Source organism: Hemiscyllium ocellatum, chromosome 6, assembly GCF_020745735.1.
Source record: "Hemiscyllium ocellatum isolate sHemOce1 chromosome 6, sHemOce1.pat.X.cur, whole genome shotgun sequence".
NCBI lineage: Eukaryota > Metazoa > Chordata > Chondrichthyes > Orectolobiformes > Hemiscylliidae > Hemiscyllium > Hemiscyllium ocellatum.
The window spans coordinates 85,909,313-85,932,589 of NC_083406.1; the positions used below are offsets into that span (position 1 = coordinate 85,909,313).

General features: G+C 38.3%; 1 protein-coding gene across 4 annotated transcripts in view; it reads right to left on the reverse strand.

The window, feature by feature from the left end:
* Positions 1-23,277, reverse strand: part of atp8a2 (ATPase phospholipid transporting 8A2) — a 564,661-nt gene that overhangs the window by 360,508 nt on the left and 180,876 nt on the right. For all 4 annotated transcript variants that reach the window (XM_060826104.1, XM_060826105.1, XM_060826106.1 and 1 more), the window contains 5 exons: positions 16,886-16,959; positions 13,432-13,501; positions 12,563-12,690; positions 7,500-7,611; positions 843-1,008 (listed from right to left, as the gene is read on the reverse strand). In XM_060826104.1, coding sequence (XP_060682087.1) covers positions 843-1,008; positions 7,500-7,611; positions 12,563-12,690; positions 13,432-13,501; positions 16,886-16,959 — 550 coding nt within the window. The remainder of the gene's footprint in view (positions 1-842; positions 1,009-7,499; positions 7,612-12,562; positions 12,691-13,431; positions 13,502-16,885; positions 16,960-23,277) is intronic.

Consider the following 23,277-nt stretch of genomic DNA (forward strand, 5'->3'; position numbering starts at 1 on the left):
AGGTCCAGAGTCCAAGTTAACCTTTACTTTGGCAAATGCCTTCTGGAAATCCAAGTACTTACATCTACAGTTCTCCTTGTACCCACTTCCCTTGTTACTTAATCAAATAACTCTAGCTTGTTAGTTCAAACATAGAACTATACAGCACAGAAACGGGACTTTCAGCCCATGATGTTGTGCCAAACATGACCCGCCAAATTAAACTAATTCCTTCTGCCTGCTCTTGGTCCATATCCCTCCATTTCTTGCATATTAAACATGATTTCCAGCATCAGTTCTGAAGGAGAGTCACTGGACTTGAAATATTAACTCTGCCTTCACTTCACAGATGCTATCAGACCCGAGTTTCACCAGCAGTTTCTGGATTTGTTTCAGAACTTCAGCATACACTCTTTCTCTCATGACTTACCTTTTACTAAATCATGTTGACTTTACCTCATCCCATTATGATTTTCTAAGTACCCATCCATAACCTCCTTAATAATGGATTCTAGCAATTTCCCATGAAGGATATTCAGTTAACTGGCCTATATTACACAGTTTTCTGTCTATCTTACATTATCCAGTATTTTTTGCATTTGTTAAATATTGGAAAACAATCCAGAAATAACTGAATTACATTTCCTCAATAGTTAAAAAAAACTGACAACTCTAGACACACAAACTAAGACTTAATGCGGGCCATTGTTCAAAGTTGAGTTTTGAGGAGACTTTTTGTGTCAGTGTTTGGCATCTCAACATATTAAACAAAATTGGACACAGTAAATAAAGAACAATATTTTTCTTTTAAACTATTGCTTATGTTATCAATGAGAAATTTTTATGGTAATAATAATCCTTACCAATTAAGCTCAGGTACCAGTCTGAATTACTGTGTTTCTTGTTCCAAATCTCAGCGCCTGCAGCACTAATCAAAGCCATGGCCACTAGAATGCAGAAGAGAACCAGTATCTGTATATTTGTAACCCTTTCAACATTGGATCTCTTCAAGGGTGCTTTAGTAGAGTTCTGTATTTTGAGAAAACACACCAACAAAAATAATTGACATACAATCATACTTTTCAAAGTCTATAATCCCTCTCATTTTGAAATTAATATGCTATGGCTAACAGATAGACTTTTCAATTTTTTTTAGAAAATTCAAATTTCTATATTTTAAGCTTCTGTAACATTCAATGAGCTAAACAGACCAAAAATATAAACTGTGCCAAAACACTAACCCTTCTGTCTCCCAGCTCACTAATCTGTAAATTTGTAAATTTTCTCCCACTGTTTTCCTACAAAAAGTTTTGATAAAAACCAGTGGATTCTGGACACAATGAACCTGAAAAATGGCAGGCGATCCAAGAAAGATCAGCATTTTTGCACTTTTCAAAACAAAAGCTATTTTCAAAAACAAATTCTCAGATGGAACATGAATCCCAATTTGACTGTGAAATTGTGAAGCATGAGTCCATGGAATTCAGAAGAAAGGCTCAGATGAGTCAGTGATGCTACATGACTCTAGTATCTACATCACACTGTCTTGCAGGGTGTGATCTCACCAAGACCCTGTATAATTGTCATAATAAATTGTTTGCTCCTGTATACTCTTGCAATAAATGCCAACAAACCAACTGCCTTCCCAAACTACTTGCTGCACCTGCATTCACTGACCAGTGTACAAGGAAACCGAGATTCCTTTGTACGTAAAATTTCCCAATGTATTACCATTGAAATATTATTCCGCTATTTGGTCTTTCCTACAAAAATGAACAACTTCTTACAATCACATTATACTGTAAGTGGTACACAGATGCTCACACATTCAACATGTTTACATCACCTTGTGGGGGCATGCCTATACTGTGCCCATACAATGTACCAGACAACACTTCATCACTGGTTATGTCTTGTTAAACCAGCAGGACAGACCCAGCGAAAGTGCTATGTAATCGGGAGACGTTGTCCTGGGAGTTCTCAACATGGACTGGGTATCGAAGGTTTATGACAATAAAAGGATTGCTTCCAAAGTGGAAGAAATGTACCCAATACAGGTACTTTAATCAAGTCTTGGCCAGACTTTGGAAATGAATATTGAGAGCTTGAGAACAAAGCAGCATTTAACATCATAGCTGCTTTCACGGGAGACAGTTTTACAAATGTTGGAATTTCTGTTGCTGCATTTGTGATTCAAGGAAAATTTAATGACAAGCCAATGGAGATGAAAAGGAGGTCATGCCCAACAAATCTGTTAGAAGACTTTGAGGAGATACTTGAAATAACTCTTCAGAGACCAGCATCACATTACCAGTCACCCTTTATTTACAAATGCATAGCCTTTGACAATAGCACTGTCTCTCACTGAGGCTGTACTGCTGAGGATGTATGAGGCTCTGGTCAGACTGCATTTGGAATATTGAGAGCAGTTTTGGGTCCTGTACATAAGGAAAGATGTGCTGGTCATGGAGGGGGTCCAGAGGAATTATACAAAAATGATCCTGTGAATGAAGGGCTTGTCATATGAGGACTCTGGGTCAGTCCTCAATGGAGGTTAGAAGGATAAGGGAGGACCTGATTGAAATGTACAGAATATTGAGAGGTTTAGATAGAGTGGACGTGAAGCACAGCCTCAGAGTGAAGTGACAGCCCTTTGGAACTGAGATAGGGAGGAATTTCTTCAGCCCGTGGGTGGTGAATCTGTGGGACTCATTGCCACAGACAGCTGTGGAGGCTATGACATTGAATGCATTTAAGACATGAGATAGATAGGTTCTCGATTATTAAGGGGATCAAGGTGGTGGAGAGAAGGCATGATTGAATTGTGGAGCAGGGTTGATGGGCCAAATGGCCTAATTTCTGCTCTTATGTCTTATGGTCCATGAAATGTAAAAGATGGTAGCTGTTGGTCAGATTTGAGAGAAACAAGCTGCTCTCAGGACGCAAGATTTGAAAGAACCAAAACTTTCACTGAAGTAATGGACTTGAAAAATTGGTGTGAGGCTAGTTTAAATACAATGTATTCTTTCTTGAGATGCAGGTACCATAGATGAGTCCAACATTGGTTGCTTCAAAAACATGGTATTAAGCTGCCTTCTTGAATTGCTACAGCCTATTAGGTATAGGTACACCCCTCTACTGCTGTTATGAAGTGGAGATGCTGGTGTTGGACTGGAGTGGACAAAGTTAAAAATCAGAGCTGAAAATGTGTTGCTGGTTAAAGCACAGCAGGTCAGGCAGCATCCAAGGAACAGGAAATTCGACGTTTCGGGCCAGAGCCCTTCATCAGGAATGAGGAGATGAAGGGCTCTGGACCGAAACGTCGAATTTCCTGTTCCTTGGATGCTGCCTGACCTGCTGTGCTTTAACCAGCAAGACATTTTCAGCTCTGACCTCCAGCATCTGCAGACCTCACTTTTTGCTCAAAGTTAAAAATCACACAACACCAGGTTATAGTTCAACAGGTTTATTTGGAAGCACTAGCTTTCGGAACACTGGTCCTTCATCAGGTAAAGCTTGTACTTCCCAATAAACCTGTTGGAATGTAACCTGGTGCTATGTAATTTTTAACTTAAAGCTGTTATGAATGTAGCTCTCTGATTTAGTACCAGAAATGTTTAAAAGGACCAAGTCAGAATGTTATGAAATACCCTCAATTTGCCTGGACTATTGCAGTCCCAACAGTCAAGAAACACAAGACCATTCAGTACAAAGCAGACTGCTTATTTGGCATCATCTTCAATATTCAGTGCCTTCACAGGAGACAAACAGTGGCAATTGTATCCACCATCTACAAGATGCACAGCAATAACTCCCATGGCTACTCCAAAAGTACCTTTAAACCTGCAATCTCTACAACCTAAAAGGACAATGCAGTAAATGCATAGGAACACCACCACCTACCAAGTTCTTCTCCACATAACTTGGAACAACATCGCTGTTCACATTGGGAAATCTTGGAACTCTCTCTCTAGTAGCACTGTTGGGTGTCTATACCACTTGGACAGCAACCATTCCATAAAGCAGCTCACCACCTTCTCAAGGGAAATTACAAATACAGGCCTAACCAGCAACGTCTACATTCTAGAAAAGGATAATTAAAAGTAAAGGACCTGCAAACTTATATGGCAAGTGTTGTTTTGTAATGCCTTATGCTGTTCAAATGAGCTGCTAAATAATCCAAGACAAGCTGCCCAATAGTAATTCCTTCTGCTATCAAAAACAGGTGAACCATGAGAGGACTTGCGTTCGATGCGATAACTCCATTTTTGTTGGGTTCCTGATAATACTCTGGTGCATATAGGGAATTCACTCAATTCATAAGTGAATGTTCTCTTACAGAATGCTCCCTCATCCCAATCTGATAGAAGTCCTACAAATGTTACAGGACCACGTACATAAAGCAAAACTCATATTAGAATTAAACAAACCCAGATTCCACAGAATTTAAAGATGACCTTAGAATTAATCTCAGCTTTTAAAATATTATGACATCACATCTAAAAGATTTAGTTATTTCAACTTTCTCCATTAAATAAATAACAAAATTGCTTGTATTTAATAGACATTGAAATGAAATCTCACATTATTTCTCACTTAAATGTCCCATAGAGACTCAAGTGCCACAAGTGGTTTTATTTTCCACCATATGCCTACATAACTTTGTGTTTTCTGATTTATATTTCATGTTCCATTCTATATAGTGGAACTGGAGTTTCAGCAGGTTAACTCATTCCAAACTATCAAGTGGACAACTTTGGTTAAATTTTGCACCTTTTACATACAATTAATTTAAAATTAAAAATTAAAACACAAATAAATTCTATCACATTCCATGTGTATAAAACAGCACAGGGTACAGACTATCCAAATTGACCTTTCATCATCATCTCTTCACTTGAGGGACTGCTTTAAATTTGTGTTGCCCGGGAAGACAGCATTGACATTATTACACAGAATTTGCACACCAACACCATTATTAACTAATAAGCTTTGTTCACATGCTGACAGCCTTAGAACTAAAGCATGCAAGGAAATGTTTGTCTGTTGTATGTCCAAGCGTATAGGGAAATGGTTTGTAACGCGAATATGCAAATACTTCCTCTTGGACAACCAGCATGATATCTGGCCAGATGTTCCATGAATCAGTGAGTGAATAGCACCAGCATTATGGTGGACTCAATTCTTCACCATAGATGTGAAGCATTGTATGGCAAATTCCTGTTAATCAACAGCTTAAAAACAAAATCACAGAAACCTCTACAGATCATGTGGGACCCTTATTAACAGTTAAAACAAATCTGTATCTTCTTAATCAAAAAGACCAATGGGTATTTGAAGATTTTGAAATCAATGTGTGGCTTGAGCTATGAACATAGAAATTTTGTGGCATAGGAGATTATTCAGCTCAACACACGATTTATGGACCATAATACAAAATGTATGCAGCAGTAAACATGTTCTGTAAATTAAGAGTAGCAATGCATTCTAACCATTGTATATGCAAGGGGTCATAATTGTGCAATCCTCACTATGTAATACTTTATTTTTATTTTGCTTATCACTATATTATGAATCAATGTTACTTACTTTACTGGTACCAACACTACCTAGCACTGCTGCTATGATGATTTTCCAAAAAACTAATTATCTTTCATTTCTATATCCAACACTCATGGCTTAGATGAAGGTACTGAGTGCAATAGGTTCAGGTTTCCTAATAATGTAAAGTTTAATGGGAAAGCAGGTTGACAGCAGGTCACAGAGGTAGAATTTTATAATACTGCAAGAGGAACTTCCACTTGATGTTGCAGCCGCCCGTCAACTGTTGAAGGCTGCAGCGTGGCAATCCTGCCACTTTCCTAACATTCGACTCCCTCCAGAAAATATGCTTTTTGCTGCTGCAGATCTGCTGGTTTCCATCTGGTCTGACTACTTTCTTTTGGACTGATTCACAGCCCAAGCTGTTCAGCCACTTGACAATCAATCACATCGGTAGGCAGAGCACCTTGATCACTAATAATTGGTCCCTAGTCCATAAAGCAAGTCATGTCACTTGTAAATAAAGCCTCAGCTCCAGTTCATCTGTACATCGCTGGAACCCACAGCTACATAAATAGGGACCACAACAGATATCAAATTATTTGCTTTCAAAACATACAGCACTCTCAAAATGCACAAAAATAAAAATACATGGAGTAGACGGGAAGATATCCTCATTGGGACTCTGTCTCCATACAGAATGTGTAGTTGTTAATCCTACCAATACAGTTATGGACCGATGTATCTGCAGTATGTAGATTAGTGAGGATTAGGTCATGTATGTTCTACCCTTATGGCTCTTTCATGACCTGCCATAAACCCAGTCTAATAGCTATGTCCTTTAAGACATAGCAGCTCCATCAGTAGTGTAGCTGCCAAGCCAGTCTTAGAGATGGACAATGAAGTTCCTTCTGCCCCCTGGACATTCTCAGTGTTTCCTCCAAGTGGTGTTTAATAAGAAAAGGTAGTGATTCATCATTGGGGACAGGCATGGCAGGCAGTATTATGTGGTCAACAGGAGATTTTCTTGCCCATCTTTGACCGGATGCCTTGACACTTCATGTGTTTCAGAGTGAATGCTGAATACTCCCAAGGAATCCCTTCCAACTTTATTTCAATGAGGTGCCATCTCTGCTAAGTCTGTCCCGCGACAGAAATGGATAGGAGTTGGTGATGTTGTTATCTGTGACACTGCCTCTAAGGTACCATTCCATGTCTATGTCAGGATAATGCTTGGCTAGTCTAGGTATAGCTTTCCCAATTTTGGCACTATCCCAGAATAAGGAGGATTTTGTAAGGTTGGCATAGCTGTTTGGCATTCCCAGTCCTGAGATGGATGCCAGGTTGTCCATCTGATTTCATACAACAAAGAAAAAAACAACAAAAAATGTTTTTTGTTTAGAAACACCTTCCGTAACAGTTAAAAGCTGAAGGAATGATACTTCACATTTGTTCATTTTCAGTACCAAGTAAGTTGTTTGGCAGCATTTGAGACTTACTATGTCATCAATGTGTGTTTACATAAGAATGAACATTCCCCACGTTTTCCAGGTGAGATTAATCACTTAGCAGAAACATAATTTCATTTAATACTTTTCAATCCTTGGGCAATGCTTTTGAATGGTCAATTAGATGATGAGCTGCCATTTTTGGGAAGTATAAGAGAAATAACATGTTTCAGACAGTAACCTCCAGATTCTTGGAAGATGTGCACATGCATACAATGGTCAGCACCCCTATTGATTTTACAGGAAAAAAACCTCCAACAATTAGATTATGTACTTATCAAAGACCATGCTGTAACAAAATGCAACAATAAATAAGCCAATTTCATATTTTGAAAAATTCTCTTCTGTTCAGTGACAACTGATTTTGGAACAGACTTTTTATACCAATAAACATTAATGTACTATTCAAAAGTGAATACAGGATGCAATTACATACTTAATGAAATAAAAATAAGAAAGTTAGATATCAACCTGCACAAGTTTAGTGTCATGTCCAGTATAGACCACAAGCCCTTGAATCCATTGAGTGTTCCTCAGCTGTGCTCCTCTCAACAGAATTTGATCAGGTCCAACAGGAACAGGACTGCAACAGCATAAAGATAATATTACATACTCAAATCTGAACTCTGCACATTACATGAAACAAACAGCTATTTGATTCTAAGTCATAGTTTTAATAATGTGAATTCCAAAGCCACTTAAATCTGTGATTATAAAATGGCAGAAATTTTGAAATACAGTGTTTGAAGACTGCCAATCTACAGAAAAAAAGTCACTGGCAGTAATTAGAACCTTTTACTATTTCCAGTAATATATTTTAAGTTGCAGGGAGTTATTTGTTTATTCACTCATCATACAAATGAAATAGCCTTTGGAAACTTTACCAAGGGAAAACAAGAACCTCTGTGAAAATGAGCAAAGACTGAACAAAAATTGACCAACTGACCAAGGCTTAGAAAGTGAGCATATTTACAATCACCTGATGAAGGACGTCGCTCCAAAAGCTAGTGTGCTTCCAATTAAACCTGTTGGACTATAACCTGGTGTTGTGTGATTTTTAACTTTGTACACCCCAGTCCAACACCGGCATCCCCAAATTATGAGTATATTTATAGGTGGCTGGATACCTTAAGCCTTACAATAAAGCAGGAGTGTTAAAGACTTCAGTACAAAGATTTCCCATGAACAATAGATGGAAATTAGGTATTGCTCCACAGTGATCAAATCCCATATGCCCTTTGAAAGGGTTCACTCATCTAAACTTCTGACAGAAGAATAGTATACAGTCTTGTAAAAGTAAACTGGGTGAACAAAAAAAATCAATTTAAATGGTACTTTTAACATAGATAAAGACACCAAGCCCATGGTAAAAACATAATCAGACAAAAATTGGAGGAAGACATAATATGAGTGGTAGTGAGTTTGTTCAAAGAAGGTGATTCTAAGGTGGCAACTCAGTGGTATGATAGTTATTCCTGTATCAATATTGTAGGTTCAAGCATGATTCTAGGACTTTGAAAATCCTAGTTCAGTGTAGTATTGAAGAAGTACTGTACTGTGGAAGGTATCATCTTTAATATTTCTTTCACCTGCATTCACTTGCATTCAACAAAACATGCCATCCTAGGGCTGCAAGTATTCAGTTCGTAACTTTATAATATAAAACTTTAGAAATTCAAGGGTTAAGTTAAGATAAATGTAAAAACTGGTTAAGAAACAAATAAATTATCGTAAAGACAAACCTACATTCAATTAACCTATCTTTAATATACAAGATCAGAGTGGTGATGAAAAAGAAGCTTTAAACAAAGAATAACTTAGCTCTGGACCTCTTATTGGATACAAAATAGCATGAATACAAGGCAAATTGCATATATTGGGAACATAAATGATTCGTATTGGTTTCAAAATCAAAGAGTTATGTTGAATGAAGGTGAAATTAATTAACTTATTTTGTTCGGTGACCCACCTCAAAACAATGCATACTGTCACAGAAGTGGAAGATGGTATGAAGAGGTTCTTTTGTTTAATATTATTGGATGCGTTATAAAGAAGCGTGCACTTGTAGTTTATTTGGGTAGATTGCATTACAATGGATTCAGATAGCAAACAGGAGACAATGTTACCCATACCTGCACTTTCAGCAAAGAATAGAAGGGAATCTACAGGGAAAATGCTGAGTGACAGAATTAATCTTCATTTGGAGAGTCAAGGATTAATCAAGGACAGTCAGCCTGGCTTTGTCATCAAAAGATGGCTTTTAATAAATTTCACTGAATTTTTCAAGGAGGTAACTATCCATGAGGCTAGTGCAGTTGATATAATCTGGACTGCAGTAAGGCTTTTGACAAGGTCGCTCAGTGTCACTTGGAACACTGGTTAAAAAACTAAAAGAACCATAGAATCCAAGGCAATTTGGCAAATTGGATCCAAAACTCAAGAAACAGAGGGTGAATTTGAAGAGTGTTTTTGTGATTGGAAGTCTGTGTTCAGTGGCTTAACACAGGGTTACAAAGCCAGGTCCTTTGCTGTTTTTTGTGGACATTAATGGTCTGGACATGAAGGAGGTGATGTGTAAGTTTGCAGAAAACACAGAGGTTGGTAGTGTGGTAAATATTGAGGAGGAAAGTCTTCGACTCCAGGAGGCTATATGGCTGAACAGTGGTAAATGGAATTTGATCATGAAAAGTGAAAATTGATGCATTTTAGGAGCACTAACAGGTAAAGGAGCACACATTGAATAGGAGGACTTTTGGAAGTACAGAGGAAACTTGGTGCGCATGTCCATAGATCCTTGAAGGCAGCAAAAAAGGTTGATACAGTGGTTAGGATGTATATGGAATACTTACCTTTATTAGCTGAGGCACTGAATATAACAGCAAGGAGCTTATGATGGAGCTATATATAATGTTGGTTAGGTCACAGATAGAGTACTGTGTGCAGTTCTGATCAACACACGATAGGTAGAATGTGACTGCACTACAGGGTACAGAAGAGACTCACCAGGATTCACCAGCATTAGTTTTGAAGCTATGAGAAGCCAGTTAGGAAGCTGCTGGCAACCAACTTGTGGGTTGAGACACCCACAGTCACGAAGTATTAAATAAAAGTTGGAGGACGTTTAGCAAAAAAGCTAATGGAAGGATCCCCCATAAACCATTACCATGGAGAAAAACTACAACAGAGGAGAATTAAAGTGAATTCAGGAAGACCGCTGCACGCTTTCTGGATTTGCGCCTAAAAGAATGAATCAGCTTTCAAATTTTTTTTTATTCACTCATGGGATGTGGGTGTTGCTGGCTGGGCTAGCAATTATTTCCCAACATGAGTTGCCCTTGAGAAGGTAGCGATGAGCTGTCTTCTTGAACCAGTGTGTGTAGGTAAAAGCCATTAGGGAGGGAATTCCAGGATTGTAACCCAATGACACTGAAGGAACAGTATATTTGCAAGTCAGGATGATGAGTTGCTTGTAGGGGAACTTGAAATTGGCAGTGGTGTTCTCATGCATCTGCTGCCTTTATCCTTCGAGATGGTAATGGTCATGGTTTACAAGATGCTGTCTAATGGACCTAAAACGAATTTCTTCTGTGCATCTGGTAGATGATACACACTGCTGCTCTCAGCGTGGTGGCAAAGTGAGTACATGCTTGTCAGTGTGGTGACAAGCAAGCAGGCTAATTTGTCCTGCATGTTTTCAAGCTTCCTGAGTGTTGTTGGAACTGCAGTAACCCAGGCAAGTGCGAAGTATTCCATCACACTCCTGACTTGGCTTTGTAGATGGTAGACAGACGTTGGGGTTCAGGAGGTGAGTAATTCTTGTAATTTACAAGGGACATCTGGGAGAAGGGATGGGAAGAGAAGTAAAGCAGAACTGAGCTCAGAAAATAAGCAATTATAAACAATGTTAATAGCACTTGCTCTGTTTAGCTCTTATATACTAAATATTGTTTTGCATTTGAAACAATAAATCTTATCACATGGTTCAGTTAATTAAGGAAGTTTGGATACCTCTTAAATATTAATAGTTATTAACAAGATTGTAACACCAGCTAATTAATCCATTAACAAATAATGACAAAAAGCAATTAAATTGCTCATTTATCTCATTGCAATTTAAAGGAACTAGCTGTACACAAACTGGTTGTTGTGCTTTCCCTATGTTTCAATATTGTTCATACTTTAGACTTACTCGTTTGGCTTAAAAAGCTCATCACAAAAAGTTATTTTTTAGAGGTGAAGAGAGAAACAATACAAAGAGATCTGGGATTTCAAAACTTCAGCACTTAATGGTTGAAAGAATGGGCACCAATTGGTGACAGAGGAAACAGGGAATACGTAAGAACAGAATTAGATAAACAAGAGTTTATCAGTAAGCTATAAGATCTACAGAAGCAAGAACATGAATGGATTTATAAATATATTAACTACAAATTTAAACTTGAAAACTTTGGAGCACTGGAACAGTTAGTCAGCAAGCACAGATACAAGCAGCAGGACATATGAATGTAGAGAACCAAACTCCATCCAGGATAGCTTTGAAACAGTCCAAATGTGCAAGTTACAAACACTAACAAGCTTTTGGCTGAGGATGGAGCAGAAACAGGTGACTTTACTGGTGAAAGTTGACACAGTTTTTGATTTAGATTAAGTACAGGATGAGAAACAACAGTCAGGTTCGAGAAGGTTTCTGAGTGTAAGAAGGGTCAGTTCGAACAGGATATGTTAAGCAATGAAAAGGGTGGAGTCAGAATCGCAGGAATAAAGTTTGTATTAAAGGTCAAAGATAATAGATTTATTCTTCCTAACATTTAACACTAAAATTACAGTTCATGCATGAAATGGGATGACCTAAGGAAATAAGACAAAAGCTTCCTGTTCTTTACTTTGTCTTGTGAAGAATGGCTCAGATTTGAAAGGACAGCATGCAAATTCCCCAATACCATAAATTCTAGCAATAAAATAATAGAAAATGAAAGGCAATGCTCAATGATGTATTCATTAAAATTTGTGGTGCTATGACCAATCAAGAAGAATATAAAATTCCTCTGGGTTCAAAACCCCACCTTCTCCAGAAATCTTAAACAACATCTCTCAGCAGGTTGATTATAAAATCCTCCACTGATGCAAACCTCTTATAGCACACATTGTTGCATAGTTTGCAAAAAAGGCAATACATCAAGCCTACTGTATCCAAGTAAATGAAATTTGGAGAAAACAGCACCTTTATAAAACACAAAATGTTCCTTGCAAAGTTAAGAAATTTGATGATTAGTATCTGAGTTCATAGATCAGTTTTTCTTTTGTTTCTGAAGAGATTTTGAAAACGATGGCTTACACTTCTAATTTAATTTCCCTCTGGTGTTATAATTATGCTCTTCTAATTATATGTTCACGTGGGGTGAGCTCACTGAAATAATCCTATCCAGAGGTCTGGAGCCTACCCTATATATTGGGGAGGAAGACAACCTACTGAAGCTAGAGAAAGATCGTATAAATGAGGGAGAGAATCAAGCATTTTAAAAACTTCAAAATACCCATTGTTCCCAATGTGGAGATTGCCAGTGAAGTCATAGAGATGCCGGTTGGGCCCATCACATTCTAAACTCCCAGTCATTTTCACTAAATCTGCAACGGACAGAATATTAGCCGTTATGGGTAATCCCTAAAAGAAAAGAAGGACAAATGGCATTTAGATAATTCCATTTTCAACAGAAATTCTGCAAACATAGCAAACAATTCTCAAGTCAATGACCAAACAAATGAGAAATGCCAAAAGCCAAACTGATTCTATTATCATTCTTACTATCATTCAGCTGACATGGCAACATCTATGTTAAATTGTTGGAGTCATGCAAATTAAAGCATTATCTTCCTCATAAAAATCTCAGAAGCAATATAGGTAATATAACTTCCGACAATGTCAATTAAAGTTATGGATTCTTCATATTGTTGGAAAAACACATTGAGAACATTCCTCCTTTAACCAAAGGTAACCTGACAAGTTCTAGAGTGATCATGAACATCAAATCATTATCAATGCGGTCTGGTAGAAGAAACAAGATGAAATATTGAAGTTTGATAAATCTGTCATTCTGAACAGACGAGATAGAACAGATGTATACCAAGTTTCAGACTAATTTTTAAGTTCATCAGAACATAACTCTGTTTCAGCAGAGTGATCTTGTGTTTCATTGCTACTATTAAATCAAACTAATTTTTATGGGTCAGTGACTTCATTACTTCCCAAATCTTCACATCATCTGTTAGAGTGCAGGAACAAAGGAAGAACTACATTCTATTACACACTAGTAATATTAAAAACAACCTTTAATGTACTTCTGGTCCCAATGATATTGCTGAAACATTTTCCAGACCCAGCAACCTGGAGTGGAATCCAACTTACCTGTCGTACTTTGAGATTTGTTTCCCCGTCCAGGTTGGATGTTTCAATGTAACACATTGCCTGTGGTTCACTAAGAAATAAATCAACAATTCGTGAATGGTCTATAGCAAAAGCACAAAAGTCTTGCACATCTTTGCATTAAAACAAGTATAAATAATAAAAGGGCACGCAATATTAAAACAACGATTCACCAATAAAGGAGAACACATTAATACAGTCAATGATGGATAATGCAGACCTTCATCCTGGACATTATCAATTTCTTTTTTCAAACAGAAAATCAGATTGGTTACAGTAAATGTACATGTTTTATCTGAAAAATCATTACTGCAACTAGATTCCCATTTATATTTATTCTCAATTTCCTTTCTGCTCCTATCCAAGATTGTAATCAAAATCATTTTTCCAACTGTTTGGCCACAATGCTCACCAACCCTCCCATATTTTGCCCCTGTTGTTCTGACGACATGGTCTCTTGCTGGGCAATGTTTGCAGTCTTTCAATTGCTCAGCACAGGCCTGATACATCTTTCCTGTGCAAGTCTGAACAAATTACAGGAAACATCGCAGTTTAATTAAGCTGTATTTGCACCATTTACAAACAGTGTGTAAATACGAGCTGATCTTTGTCTTCCTCTGCTGGGGAAGAATTATGCCCTATGTCCCAGGTTTTGTTCTGCTTAAGATCAGACCAACTAGCATAGAGCAGGAACTGAACTCAATATCTGCTGGGCTTTAATGCACAGCAAATACATCCTGAAACCAACTCAGATTTAGGATTTTATTTATTATATCAGTATTCATTTCGATTGGGATTAGTACATTTCTGGTGCCATCTCATTTTGGATATTTATTGATATGGAAATTTATTAATAATGATAATCTGATGTAATTAGTAAACAAAATACTTTAAATTAAGGAAAATAATTAAATTTACATTTCAAAAATAGATCAACTTTATTTGACAGCAAAGTTCTCAAGGGTAAAGAGTTTGTTGTCACATAAAAACAAGTACTTCTGTTTTCAAACTGCAATATCATCTCGCCATCTTTTAAGTAGCTATGGGGGAAATTTTCCTTTCATTATTTATTAACAAAAGCATTTTCAGACCGTAATGACCTAAGTACTTTTCTGACAGTTTTATGGAGGAAAGTAATGGTTTTATTTCTAGAAGGCTTTCTGATCTGAAGGTTGGTCCAAAGTGAGTCCATCAAAACAACTTCAACAACTCTGAAACAGGTCTAAATTACCTAAAATGCTCCAAGATATACCATAATTTGGTCAATTAAATATACACTGTCATTTTTAGATTACTTACAGTGTGGAAACAGGCCCTTCGGCCCAACAAGTCCACACCGACCCGCCGAAGCACAACCCACCTAACACTACAGGCAATTTAGCATGGCCAATTCACCTGACCCGCACGTCTTTGGACTGTGGGAGGAAACCGGAGCACCCGGAGGAAACCCACGCAGACACGGGGAGAACGTGCAAACTCCACACAGTCAGTCGCCTGAGGCGGGAATTGAACCCAGGTCCCTGGCGCTGTGAGGCAGCAGTGCTAACCACTGTGCCACCATGCCACCCTATATTTTCTGTGTTAAGTTTTTTTTTCAGTGTGACTAAGGAAGTTTGTTGTGAGGGAGATGGCTCAGAAAGAAGTCAACACTTGAAGTATTGTGGATCTATATTCTTAGTGCAAATAAACATGTACCAGGTGACTTTATCAAGCAAATTACCATCAGTGCCCCATCAGAGTAACCCAAATAGTATTCAGGAGGGTTATGAGGAGACAGGTAACATGTACAAGGAAAATTTAGGGGGATTAATTTTTATTTTGCACAAATTATGCTTGTCAGGCATTGAATAATACAGATGGTAACTCTAATGAACTCATCCCATCATTTGGTGACAAACAAAGACACCGCATTGACTAAATGCTACATGGTATTAAATCAATACATCAAATCTTGGCTGTTAATCAATATTACAGCTGGGCAAAAATATAAAGGTAGCACTTTGACCTTTAACAAAAAGAAAATTTTATACATATAACCATTAGAGTTAGTTGAATAAGAGGGACTTATATAGAGGCTTAACTTTTACAATTTCCAAAATTTGCATCAGAACCCAGCTAAAACTTTTGAGATAAAACTATCATAGATCGCAATGTACATGCTGGCCTTTGCAGAAATCCATGCGAAATCAGAGGGGTGCACTTACTGTTTTTAAATCTCGAAGTGCTATGTCACAACTGATACTCCCAGTACTAAAACACCTGTAGCAATTTTGACCCATTTTGACTACCACATTAAATTGCTTGTTTTCTTGATTGCTCAATTTACATGTGGAGCCCATAAAGGGCAATGCAAGAAAACCAAAGATGATGGAGAGGTAGGGAGACAGCTAAATCAAAATGGAGTTGAAAGGGGAGAAAAGCATTCTACTTACTGCAGTGCTCAGGTTTTAAAAGCATTGACAGCATTGGTAGATGCCGCATGCCTCCTCTCCAATAACACTTGGACACTAACGTAGCCAGAGAAGAGGGGCAGACAGATTGGCAACTACAATCCGTTCCTCTGGCTGTTATCTGAGTGTGTTCATTGCTAAAATGGCCAAGGCCAGAAGCCATATGAGGAGGATGCCTGACTTGCCCGAAACACCTCTGCATCTGATGCCCAAAAGTCAGGAATGTAGGGCTTTAATGCAACCAAAAGCAAAACAAAAGATTTTTCAGATAACTGAAAAGGATGAGGGGTATAGTGTTTTACCTTCTTGTTCACTTCCTCACCGCCTGCTGCAGATCCAGTCTAGCAGCAATGTCCTTTAGGATTTGACCAGCTCAGTCAGTGGTGGTGCTGCCAAGCTACTCTTTATGAAGAACATTGATGGCCCCCACTCAGAGAATATTCTGTGCCCTTATTAACCTTAGTGACTCCTTCAAATGCTGTTGGAGGTGAAGTTGGAGTGTACAGGAAGTTTTCTTGGCCATATTTGATTTGATACCAAGAGAACTCACAAGGCCCAGAGTCAATGTTGAAGACTCCCAAAGCAACTTTTTCCCAACGGACTCCTCACTGTGCAGGTACCTCAGCTGGGTACCTTCTGGCAGAGGTTCCTATCCTTTCATATGAAATTATCAAAAATTGTTCGAAGAAGTCAATAACATCAACTGGAGGATCGCAGACAATTGCATCAAAGTTGGTTTTTAAAAGGTGCACTCCCTGAATACATCTAAAGTGGGAGATGTGTTTGAACTTATTCAAAGTTATTTTTCTAATCCTCAAAAAAACTCAATTCAAATGCCATCAGGTCAGTTAATTCTGTTCAGAAATACAAACATATAAAATTTTACAATACATACCGAAGCTAAAACTGCAGCATTCAAAATAATTACAGTCACTTTAAAAGCATACTTCAGAGTAAACAGCAATGAACCTCATATAGTGCCTGACCTGGTGGAGATAATAATCATATCAGCTGGGAGACGCTGTCCATTGGTCACCATCACAATGTCCCCCACTGCCACCTACAAAAACATGATGAACATTAGGATATGGAAATATAGAAAGCAGCAACAAATCAAACAAAATGTTCGCATTGAAAACGCCTTACTACCTTGTCAAAGATTCAGATCGTGGGAATACTATTTTGCCAACCTTTTGTTTTGTCTTCATCTAGCTCATGAAAAGAGCCTTAATGTGGCTTTGCTGTAAATTCCTCACTTCCCAAAACAAATATCAATTCAAATTTTGAACAAGAGTTTTGAGAGGTACTAATATTTAATGCCATTCATGTTCTAAAATCAAACTGAAATTTTTTTCATAAGAATTGATAGGTAGTGAAGAAGAACACAGTTTGTGTTCGAAGAACAGTATGACACTGTTAGCTTTTTTTAAAAATTGTTGATAGAGTGTGCGCATCATTGTGTAGCCCAGCACTTATTGTCCAACCTAAAGCCCTTGAGACGTTGGAGGTGAACTTGTTTCTTCAACTGCTGTAGATTTGGGGTATGGATACATGGACAGTGTTTTTAGGATGGGAGTTCCGCCACTTAACCCTGTGACAGTGAAGGGTGATATAGTTCCAACTCAGGATGGTGTATGGCTTGAAAAGGTCAACATTGCACTAATGGCACACAGTCAGTGTGAGGCAACCTTCATCTAAGCAAGCAGAAGCTGAGTGAGTAGATCTGGAAATTTGGTTCAGAGTGGTGCGAAGTAAACTGTGCGATTATCTCATGTCTATTTATTACACGTAAGTATGTGATAATCACACAGCTTGCTTCACACTTTTGATATTATTTATTCTAAGTTTGGGTTTCTGTTTCTTTGTGTTAGTAACTGGTGCATTTTCTGTGTGTCAGAAGTTAATAAATAACTTAATAGTATTTCCATAGCCATGGCGATTTCTTTTAAAACAGCTTTGAGTCCTGATTTTATAGTGAAAGGTTTTGTATGTACCTTAATGGATTTTCTTTTTTTGTAGATTATTTCCCTTACTGTGTTGCAAAACAATGGAGCCTCAAGATTTGTTACAGACTTCTGGAACTTTTATTTAAGAATGAGGGAAACACCCAAAATTTAGAGAGGAAAATGTTTTTACTTTGAGTGAGCAGGTCTGTGAAGTCCTTGAAATGAGATGGGTGTATTGTCCCATGTTCCTGAGAAGCAAAGGACATATTGTTACGACACGGAGACAGACAGCTGAATCACATCAGCCTTTCTACTCCTGTATTCATGACACTGTTCCCAAATAGGCTTTGAATGACCAATCCCAGACTTAATGAATAATTAATTGAATGAAATATTAATTCCAGACACCAGTTTGTATCTCAAACAAAATCCATTTTCAAAGAAACACAGAAAATTTAAATAAGGTAGTCTGATTAGCGTCTATGCTTTAAACCCACAACATTTGTTTGTATTTTGGGTAAATGAAGGTTGCAAAGACATGCAAGCACAATTAAGAGATAAAATTTTTAAAAATTACTTAATGGCTTTCCTAATGCATTGTTTCACAAGCATAGATGTGGACTCCTTATTTACTTTTCTGTCACCACCAATCAGGGTCACCTTCTCGGTTCACTCAGGTGAAAATAGTAATATTTCAGACTCAATTTTCTACTCTGTTTCCGATGAGTAGAGAGATTGGGCAGGGAACTTTCAAATCTTCATGCTGTGTTGTCTCCAGCCAAACTTTTTCCCTCTACACAATACAGTTCAAATAAAGAAGGGCTCATGCCTGAAACGTCGATTCTCCTGCTCCTTGGATGCTGCCTGACCTGCTGCGCTTTTCCAACAACACATTTTCAGCACAGTTCAAATAAACTCCAGTTCTGGTTCTGCCTGAGAAACTGATTGTCCTTTCCCGAGGCCTCAATTACCATGCAAACTCTGCCATCTAAGATTAGGGGTAATTTATGAGCTTAGATAGGTGGCTGGCTGATGGACAGAAGACAAAGTTGGGCCAACTTTTTTTTTCTGGATGGTAAGAAGTAACTAGCACGGTGCCACAGAGTTCAGACATTGGGCCAAGCTATTTGCAATTTACATTAACAACTTGGATACAGAGATAGAAGGCTCTATAACCAAATTTGCAGATGACACAAAAATAGGTGGGCAGTAAACTGCAATGAAGAAATTAGAACCTTATGAATAGATCGATTAGGAGACTGGGTCAAAATGTGGTAGATGGAGTTTAATGTGGATAAGTGAGAGGTCATGCATTTGGTTGGGAAAATGGGAAGATCACCTATTATCAAAATGGGGAGACACCTTGGGGTGCTACAGTACCAAAGGATCTGGGTGTCCTTGTTCATGAATCACACAAAACTAGCATGGAGGTACAGCATATAATAAAGAAAGCGAATGAAATGCTGGCTTTGAGAGCTAAAGAAAGAGAATATAAAGGTAAGGATGTATTGTTGCAACTATACAAGGCATTGGTGAGACCACACCTGGAGTACTGTGCAAAGCTTTGTTCCCCTAATTTGAGGAAAGATGTAATGGCATTGGAGGCAGTTCACTAGATTGATCCCAGAGATAAGTGGTTTGTTGTATGAAGACAGATGACAGCTTAAGCCTATACTGTCTAAAATTTAGAAGAATGAGGGGAGATCAAATTGAGATATTCGAGATGATACAGGTAATGATAAAATAGACGTGGAGCAGATGCTTCCTTTTGTGGGACATTTTAGGACGAGAGGTCATTGTCTTAGGATAAGGAGAACATATTTAAAACAGATTCGAGGAGAAACTACTTCACCAAAAAGGTTGTGATTCTGTGGAATTTGCTACCCCAAAGTGCGGTGGATGCTGGGACAGTGAGTTAATTAAAGGAAGAATTAGACAGATTTTTAATTAGTAGTGGGTTAATAGACAATAGACAATAGGTGCAGGAGTAGGCCATTCTGCCTTTCGAGCCTGCACCACCATTCAATATGATCATGGCTGATCATCCTTAATCAGTATTCTGTTCCTACCTTATCTCCATAACCCTTGATTCCAATTTCCTTGAGAGCTCTATCCAACTCTTTCTTAAATGAATCCAGAGACTGGGCCTCCACTGCCCTCTGGGCCAGAGCATTCCACAGAGCCACCACTCTCTGGGTGAAGAGGTTTCTCCTCATCTCTGTCCTAAATGGTCTACCCCGTATTTTTAAGCTGTGTCCTCTGGTTCGGCACTCACCCATTAGCGGAAACATGTTTCCTGCCTCCAGAGTGTCCAATCCTTTAATAATCTTATATGTCTCAATCAGATCCTCTCTCAGTCTTCTAAACCCAAGGGTATACAAGCCCAGTCGCTCCAGTCTTTCAGTGTAAGGTAATCCTGCCATTCCAGGAATTGACCTTGTGAACCTACGCTGCACTCCCTCAATAGCCAGAATGTCTTTCCTCAAATTTGGAGACTAGAACTGGACACAGTATTCCAGGTGTGGTCTCACCAGGGCGCTGTACAGCTGCAGAAGAACCTCTTTGCTTCTATACTCAATCCCTCTTGTTATGAAGGCCAGCATGCTATTAGCCTTCTTCACTACCTGCTGTACCTGCATGCTTACCTTCATTGACTGGTGTAAAGAACACCCAGATCTCTCTGTACTGCCCTTTTACCTAAATTGATTCCATTTAGGTAGTTATCTGCCTTCCTGTTCTTGCCACCAAAGTGGATAACCATACATTTATCCATATTAAACTGCATCTGCCATGCATCTGACCGCTCACCTAACTTGTCCAGGTCACCCTGTAATCTCCTAACATCCTCATCACATTTCACTCTGCCACCCAGCTGAGTATCATCAGCAAACTTACTGAGGTTATTACTAATACCACCTTCTATATCATTAACATATATTGTAAAAAGCTGCAGTCCCAGTACTGGTCACTGCCTGCCATTCCGAAATGGAGCCGTTTATCACTACTCTTTGTTTCCTATCAGCTAACCAACTTTCAATCCAAGTTAGTACTTTGCCCCCAATGCCATGCGGCCTAATTTTGCTCACTAACCTCTATGTGGGACTTTATCAAAAGCTTTCTGAAAGTCCAGGTACACGACATCTACTGGATCTCCCTTGTCTATGTTCAGAGTTGCATCTTCAAAAAATTCAAGATTAGTCAAGCATGATTTCCCCTTCATAAATCCATGCTGAAAGTTGAAGGTTTATGGAGAAATGGCAGAAATTTGGGTGTGAAGAGCATACCAGCCATGAGTGAATGGCAGAGCATACCTGATGGGCCAAAAGGTCTAATTCTACTCCTATATCTTAAGAACATGAATTTACTTGAACATAGGATCTCTTCCAGACTTGCCAGAACCAATTCGCAGGTACTGACCTCATTAAATAGATAGTAGAAGTTGGCTATTAAACACAATGCTCTTCCTAAGTTCACTGTGTCTGTAGGAACATTTTTTGATCAAGGCTCAGCTTGCATGAACTTCCAGGCCTGACTTCACAAACAAACAACAACTTGTTTGGCCTACTTTCTTTTAACCACAATTTGTTTTACAAAGTCCTTAAGTCATCTTTAGCTCCAAACCAAAATTGACAAAAGAATTAAAAGAAAAATAATGAAAAATCAGCAAGGGTTCTAAAAATATAGTCAATCACTTTAGGTTGACGGGTTAGTGTTGCTTTCTGATCAGAAACCTAGAGTCGGGGAGGCAAAACTAAAGGACGTAGGTCTAAGGTGAGAGTGGAAATATTTTTAATAATCTGAAGAGTAACTTGTTCACGCAAAGGATGGTGTGTGTATTAAACAAGCTGCTAGAGGTTGTACTGGAGGAAGGTACAATTACAATATTTAAAAGACATCAAGATGGACTTATGAATAGGAAGGGTGTAGAGGGATATGGGCCAAATGCTGGCACATGAGTCCAGGTCAGATTGGGATGACTGGTTGGTGTGGATGATTTGAACTAAAGGGTTTGTTCCATGCTATATGATTCTATAAGTGTTGGGATAAAACTCTTAGGTGTTACTTAAAGCTGACTACTTTGAAGGTCAGGAGTATGATAGATCCAAGAAGAAGCTATCTGAGTTTCAATCAAAAGTTGAAGTCACAAGTGACTCAAAGTTACAGAGTTATGAGATACTTTGGTGTGGCTACGAGCAGTGTTATCATCCCTCTGGTAATCAAGAATCTAGCTACTTCAGCTTTAAAAGTATTTAAAAGCATTGACTGCCTTTTTGTTTTATTCATTTGTGGGATTATATATGTTGCTGGCTGGCCAGCATTTATTGCCTGTTTCTAGTTGCCTTTTTCAAATTGCAGTTCCAACAATTCATACAGTACATTTCCCTAGTAATTGTGATTCTCTTCAATTCTTTTCTCCTTCCCTTTCAATTCCTGGTTTATACCTATTTAAGGGATGCTACTTGTATCCTCTCTGTTGAGACCGACTCAAAAAATCTGCTCAGTTCATCTCCTATCTCTTAATTCTTCAGTAATAATATCCCCCAGACTCTCTCTCTATAGAACAACACTTACTTTGTTTATCTTTTCTAACTACCTGAAGAAACCTTTTTCTATCTATTTTTATATTCTTGGCTAACTTTCTGTCATACTAATTTTTCCATGCTTACTAATCTTTCAGTTTTTATTTGCTGGTTTTTATATTCTGCCCAATATTTTGGCCTGTGACCAATCCATGCAGAATTGTATGAGTTCTCTTTTAGTTTGATACCACCTTTGACTTTTCCAGTTAATCACAGATGATGGTTCCGTCCCGTAGAATTTTTTGTATTTGTTGGAATGTAGCTATTCTGCGATGTAGGAAATATCCCCTCAAATCTTCGGTATTGACCTATCCCTTAATCTTAATTGCAAATTCACTTTGCTAACTCTCCATTTCACACCCTCAAAAATGCCCTTGTTTACATTCAAAAATAGTAGCTTCTCTCCCTTGAACTGTGTGTAAAATCCATAGTGAAAGTGCCCTGCTGAACAGCAACTATGCCATTCACTAAGTATTTGGAAGAGAAATAATACTCTTAAAATAAACAAAGTGACTGAGAATTGTTAAAAATCACACAACACCAGGTTATAGTCCAACAGGTTTAATTGGAAACACTAGCTTGAGGAGCGCTGCTCCTTCATAAGGCACAACCACCTGATGAAAGAGCAGTGCTCTGAAAGCTAGTGCTTCCAATTAAACCTGTTGGACTATAACCTGGTGTTGTGTGATTTTTAACTTTGTACACCCCAGTTCAACACTGGCATCTCCAAATCATGACTGAGAATTGTGTGATCTTTATCCTCTTTTGTTTTGGGAAGCAGGGAGGGATTATCAGACACATGAAACTGTTAACAGTCTCATAGCAAAATGCTTGGATAAGAACCAGGTCATA